Source organism: Solea senegalensis, linkage group LG7 (assembly GCF_019176455.1).
Source record: "Solea senegalensis isolate Sse05_10M linkage group LG7, IFAPA_SoseM_1, whole genome shotgun sequence".
NCBI lineage: Eukaryota > Metazoa > Chordata > Actinopteri > Pleuronectiformes > Soleidae > Solea > Solea senegalensis.
Window position 1 is genome coordinate 15,084,349 of NC_058027.1, and position 6,425 is coordinate 15,090,773.

General features: G+C 41.9%; 1 protein-coding gene across 3 annotated transcripts; it reads right to left on the minus strand.

Annotated features, from left to right (window-relative positions):
- Positions 1-753: 753 nt before the first annotated feature.
- irx6a (iroquois homeobox 6a) lies at positions 754-5,706 on the minus strand. 3 transcript variants are annotated; one of them, XM_044029632.1, is made up of 7 exons: positions 5,100-5,706; positions 3,736-3,970; positions 2,925-3,034; positions 2,501-2,793; positions 1,636-2,316; positions 1,384-1,495; positions 754-1,099 (listed from the first exon to the last, which is right to left on the minus strand). In XM_044029632.1, the coding sequence occupies exons 1-6, from the start codon at positions 5,111-5,113 to the stop codon at positions 1,389-1,391; spliced, it is 1,440 nt and encodes a 479-aa protein (XP_043885567.1). In that variant the 5' UTR covers positions 5,114-5,706; the 3' UTR covers positions 754-1,099; positions 1,384-1,388. The 3 variants fall into 3 exon arrangements, with proteins under 3 accessions (XP_043885567.1, XP_043885566.1, XP_043885568.1); XM_044029631.1 differs by having other exon boundaries at positions 3,736-4,020; XM_044029633.1 differs by lacking the exon at positions 3,736-3,970 and having other exon boundaries at positions 5,100-5,704.
- Between the last annotated feature and the right edge of the window lie 719 nt (positions 5,707-6,425).

The window sequence follows — 6,425 nt, forward strand, 5'->3', positions numbered from 1 at the left end:
AGTCCATAACGAGGTGAACTATGGGCAAAACAGGCAAATCAAAGGGACTTTGATGGACCATGTGAATATCTCTGCCGGGTTTGATCCTACAAATGACCTTTTAATTAACACAGTGTTAAGTTAGTGCAGCGGCTCGCTCCACTGGGGACAAAGCCGCATTCACCCCCGTATTCCTGCCTCTTTGCATGGCTTGAACACTAACAAAGTGTTTGATGCCACTTCTGATTAAATGCTGACAATGGAGAGTCACTGTCCCCTTTCTTCCGCAACTTGTGCAGTGGGCTCACGTCCTCGCCCGGAATGATGGAACTCCGTCAGCGCTGCGCCTTTACGCGTTGAGTCAAGATGACAAACTTTGATCAAATGCATATAAGCAACTGTTTTAATTGGCCGTTGGAGCGCTCAGCTCCACGTTTAACCATGACAGAGAAAACTCTAAGAAGCTCTTGGAAAAAAAAAAAAAATGTATTGTTAGAAAAGATGTCATTAATGACAAAATACAGGAGAGGCTCACACTTAAACACAGTGACAGAAAGCTCCAGTCCACGCGCAACACAGGGGACCCCGTCCTTTTATGGTCTTCATGGCTAAAGACTTTCTCTTCAACATCAGGTAAAATTACACAAAGCCACGGTTTAACGCAACATGTAACGAAATACTTAAATGACATACACATAATTCAACCAATAAACACCATAAATAATAATCATAATGGTAATAATAATAATAACAATAAGCAAACATACAACATAACAAAAAAATAATAAATACATAGATAAATAAACAAATAAATAAATACATTTGCTACACTACACGATTGCCATATACAAATTCGGCCGCTTTCAATTGGCCATTCTCATTCCTTTGCATGTAGAATTTTCTTTTCCACTTCTTCTTTTTTTTTTTTTTTTTGCATAAAGTCTTTTACACCTTAAAAACAACGTTGTGCAAAATGATAGCCACGTCCACAGTTTGACAGCTGTCGCTGCAGCGGCGCCAGGTAGCTCCCATGCGTCATACTGAGGCCGTTACTCTACCAGTGTGTCCTTTAGTGCATAATAATTGTCCCATTATTTATTGTGGTGCAGCTTCCAGGAATCTATATGGGATAAAATGACAATGGCAATTATAATTAACACCTAAATTGGAAAAAAAAACAAAAAAAAAAAACTGGAAAAGAATGAACAGTCCTAAAGTCTCAAATAAGTTGATTACAACAGAAATTTTAACAAAACGTAACTCTTGAGTTGTATCACCATGCATAACTTATGTCATGTCGTGTTTTAGACATACATGAAACAAACAGTAGATGAAAATGAAGCTGCACATGTTTCTGCCTGTCATGGCTTCACTAGTTTTCCACAGTTGAGTGCAGACGCTCACCTGCTTCACCTCTTCATCACTTGTCTGAATGCAGTGACCTTGTCGTCCTGCACAGTCCCACAGGCTTCACTGAGGTCCAATGACTGTGTCTCCACTTTGCCAACAGAGAATCCTGCACACCCAAACACAAGTACATCTAAGAGTCCTGATGTGGTTTTTTTTGTATACTCTTAACAACATTTAAGCATAAATCCTAGTTGAGGCCAGCTTTTATACGTGTATTAAAAATTGCAAGGGAAAGAAATGAAATACCTTCAATGCTGGAGTACTGGCACGTGTCTGGGAGTGCAGCATAGGACGCACAGTGCAGTTGGAGGCCTTTGTGACTGTAGCTGCCAGTGCCATAGACTTTAGAGTGCAAGGATGAGCCCTCAGTGAAGGGGCTCTCAGTGTTGTTGACATTGACGCTGGATTCGTGGAGGCCTCTCATACCCCCACAATGTCCAGTGGAAGCCCTGGTAAGCCTGGTGCTCTGAAGCTGGCAGTCTCCAAGTGAGTTGATTGTCCTCAGGTCAGAGCTGTGCTGCTGAGGGCTCAGTATGACTCCCGAGGCTGCCGTGCGAGCCAGGGACCAGATACGCGGTTTATCGGCGGCTTCAAAGTGGGACAGTGACACTGTTCCTGTGGCAGTGTTGGTCAAGGAAGGTGCCTTGGATGCAATGGGATCCAAAAAGTCAGATGGGAGAGGAGGGAGGGTCGTGATACTTTTGATGGCACAGGGGAACGTGTGGAAGCTGTTCGTCAAACTCAGTTGCAGCTCAGAGCTGCAGTCTCTTTTCTGAGGGGCCCCAGATGCTGCCATGACCCTCTGGAGCTCCTGCTCATCTGCAGCCACCTTTTCAGAGTCACTCATCAGCTTGTCACAGCTGTCCCCCTCCATGTCCTCCAGATCACTTAGATGCAGATCCTTTTCATCCTTGCAATCACTGGAATCTGCCCAGAGTGAAAGATTTGTTATTGTTTTATTTAGAAAAACTTTTTACTTTGTAAACGTTCCGGGTTGTATGACTGGCAAAATATTTTTAACCTGAGTTAAGTGTAAATATCCGTATTATTAGCTTTATACGTAAGTATATAACATTTTTTTTTTTTTTACATCAAAAAGTGGAATTCATACCTTTGGTGACACAGTCTTGGTCGCTCTTGAGGTCATCCCTTCTGTCATCACTGGCCTTGTTCTTAGGCGACCAGGTCATCTTGTTCTCCTTCTTTAGCCTCCGCCTGGCATTGGCAAACCAGGTGGATACTTGAGTGAGGGTCATTTTGGTGATGATGGCCAGCATGATCTTTTCTCCCTTGGTGGGGTAAGGGTTCTTGCGGTGCTCGTACAGCCATGTTTTCAGGGTGCTGGTGGTTTCACGGGTTGCGTTCTTTCGTCTCGCTGTGCCATTAAAGTCTACTGTCCCGTATCTGGAAAGACAGCAAGTGTAGTTACACTCTGATCCTTGATTTGCATGTGAAAGTGAATGGCAGAATACTTTTTTCCCCAGTTTCCTCAAGCTCATAACACATAATAATGGACACAAATGAACAGACCTTACCTGTCATATTGATACTGTCCGAGTGAGTGATCATACGGGTAGTATGCAGCAGTCTGAGTGATGCTAGAGTGTAAAGTGCCTGTGCTGTCCTTAATGTCATACTGTGGGTTCTGTTAAAGAAGAAGAAGAAGAAGGAGAGGAGGAGGAGGAAGAGGAGGAGATTGTTACAACACAACAACTTTTTATTTTTAGCCATGTAGTAATAAAAAATAATAATATTAATGATGATAATAAAATGAATTCCAGTAATTAAATGACACGACTCTCAAATCTATTTCAAAATGTGCTATACATGAGCTAAGAACGACAATTTGTACGACCATTTCATTATTTCATTTTCATCCACAGTAAATTTTTGCTGAAAGAAAGAAAACTTTCAGCTGCTCTAAAAAGTCAAATAAAATCAAAACCCTTTATTCACACTGTCAGCAAATCTGAACAGGGAGTGATATGAATTAACCTTTTAGCAAAACAGGAACTACTACAAACATTTAAAAAAAAAAAACAGGGGACATTATTGATTACTGTGCAATATTAAAATGTAATTATATTGAAGTTAGAAAGTTCATTTCTCCCTTCAGTGACAGCCTCTGTCTCTCTCCCTCGCTCTCCCTCTCCCTCTCCCTCTCTCCATTTTAAACTTGTTTTTAAAGGGGAAGAGGACGCGATTGCATGCTGGATTAAACGGCTTGTCGTGATGGATGTGTTTGCACTGTGTGATAAATTGATTGAACAAAACCCCGTTGATCGATCAGCCTAAGCCCCCCTCCTCCCTTTGCGCATCAGATGAGGCTGAAGAAAGTGAGCCCACCAGAGTGGAGTAGATGGCAGATGGGTCGGTGCTGTAGGGGAAGTAGTTGGCGTAGTTCTGGCTCGCGGCGGCCGCTGCAGCGTAGGGAGAACTGTACATTCCCAGTGCTGCGTTCAGCTCCGTCCGGCTGCTCGCCAGGAGCCGGTTCTCGTAGGACGGGCAGCAGATAGAAGCAGCAGCAGCGGCGGCGGCGGCGGCGGAGGACGGAGAGCCGCCTGTCCCATCAGACACCGACCTGGAAATCGAATCGCAGCAAGTCGTACTGGGGTTTGCCGACACGAAAAACTGCATAAAGAGAATCGTGGATATAGACATGGTCATTTGCTGTGTCGGATGGTGACAGCTCTGAAATGACTGTGACTAATGCGCTGCAAAAAAAAAAATAGACCAAAATAAACAAGTTGCGCAGGCTAGTGTTAACTCTAAAACGAGCGAAGAACTGATTTCGTTGGTTTTCAGGTCAAATATCATAAATCAAGTGGCATTATCTTAACTTGTGACCTGCCGTATTTCAAGGTAAGTCGCTTTTTTAGATGATTCCTGGAGTGAGAGAGGGGGAGTAGAAAGAAGTGATAAGCGATGTGATATCGTTATCCCCTTTTTGGAAGTAAAAACAAATTGAACATCGCACAGGAAAGCAAATGACACCAGGTGGAGAGTTTACAGAGCGTATCAAGATGAAAAGTGATGTGCGTAATCCGTGCGTAAAAAGTGACTTGTTCCAGTTTATCATAAACTTCTACACTGGACAATAAAAAATATAAAGCCCTGTCAGTACAAAAATAAATCGCCACTCTGTTTTAAAAGAGTTGTACATATAGTATACAGAATATATCAACAATATTTTCGAGGTAAAAGTTGTTTGACAAGTTTGGAACAACTCTGTCCCTTTATCCACCTCAGCTTCTTCGCACTTGTCAACAGGCACAATAATGTCTAAAAATAAACTAACTAAATCACTTAAGTCACGTTTAGAAGCTTTAACTATAACTATATTTTTATATATACACGTCCCAGCAATTTGAAAAGAAAGTTTGCCAAAGTACATGCGTTTCAGCTCAATTACACTTCGTCGGTGACATTCATCTCTATTGTCATCAGATAAAAAAAACACGTGAGTTCATTCATAATTCAGTGTAATTGGACACGGGCGCGTGTATATTGATATTTGGCTCAACAACAAAAGCACCACGCCAAGAAAAAAACCAGAGCTGTCAATAGTGTCGAAGCAGTCACTCATTCCCAAATGTTTCTTAAAGAAGAGGAGTCCTCATACTACCGTGAAATAAATACAACTATGCCACCAAAAAACAATGTTTGCTGACACCAAACTTTGTAGAAATGAAAAAAAGGCAGTGTCTTACCTGTGAAGTTGCATTGTAAGGGTATCCGAATTGCGAGAAAGACATAGCTGCTTCTTTTGTTACCATCAGCAATATTCTTCACCCTTGATCGATTGCAACCAATTCTACTTCAAATCCACCGTCTTACACACATTTCCACGCACGGCCTTTTGCTCAATAATAGATGACTTCACTCACAGGAGGGAGACTTTGGGCTGGCACCAGCTGCAGATTGTTTTATATGAATGAATAATCCCCCCTAAGGACCCGGTAAGAAATGAAATTAAGCGTCGTTAAGTGCAAAAAAAAAAAAAAAACAAGAAAAAAAAAATGTTGTTATGTTAGCTGAAGGAGGCTTAAAGGATAACGTAAGACTTGGAAGATATGGACTCTGCTTGTGCTATTATTTGTGGCTCCATAGTTCTTTAGCATTCATCCATGCAAGGGTATCAGCGTGACGTCACTGTAATCCCGGAACGGCAGAGTACCAAGGATAGAATAATGTCTTTGCCAATCACATCCAGCACAGGGTTTTCTTAAGGTGCCCTGCATCCAGCCCTGTCCTGCACTTATAACAGAATTATTATTATTATTCTTTCTTTTTTTTACTTATCAAGATACAGCAGATTGCAACGTGGTAACACATGGAAATCCCCTATAAATGACATTAAATAAAAAAAAAACATTTGTTTCAGATTATATTTATTTTCGTCTTCACGCAGGCAAACATGAATCACTCATGTATAATATACTGTAATTAAAGCAAGATGTTTAAGCACCTAAATGAGACTTTCTTTTTTTTTTAAATGTCGACGTCCGTTCGCCTCCAGCACTCTGGCCAGAGGTCCATCCCGAAGTTAATGACTATGATGTTCTATCTCTCTCTATTAGAGAGAGGGGCAGTCCTAGCAGGGGGGGTTTTGGCAGGTCAATAGACCAGTGATTGATGCGCGCCGGGAGACCTACGTGACCATAACGCGTAATGCGTAATTGTATCAATTAACAAATGGATACATGCCCTTGTTTAACCAACGCGTTACTGAGTGAAAATATGCCTTAGAGGTGAAATCCGAAGAGCTGTTCTAGGGGGAAAAAAAAAGACTGTGGAAGCCCTTCTCTCCAGTCTAATTAAATATCCGTGGATGGGGGCGACGAGAATTGCATTTTAATTGAATGATGCTCACTTGAAGGATGGGTAAGGAATGGTGTAAGTGAATGCAACGAGAAATAATTTTAAGCCTTATTAGATCAGCAGTTCAACCATCACCAGTTTACTCGCTCTCTCCCATAAACACAAACAAGCGGTGCCCCCTCCCCCTGTGATGCTGAGCTGAGGCGAGGAGGAGG

Excerpts from the sequence above, each read along its gene's own strand:
- irx6a (XM_044029631.1), bottom strand. The coding sequence starts at position 5,165 with ATGGTAACAAAAGAAGCAGCTATGTCTTTCTCGCAATTCGGATACCCT. Across the intron at positions 2,317-2,500 it reads CCAAGACTGTGTCACCAAAG|ATTCCAGTGATTGCAAGGAT; the intron begins GTATGAATTCCA and ends CACTCTGGGCAG. Across the intron at positions 1,496-1,635 it reads CCAGTACTCCAGCATTGAAG|GATTCTCTGTTGGCAAAGTG; the intron begins GTATTTCATTTC and ends TTGGGTGTGCAG.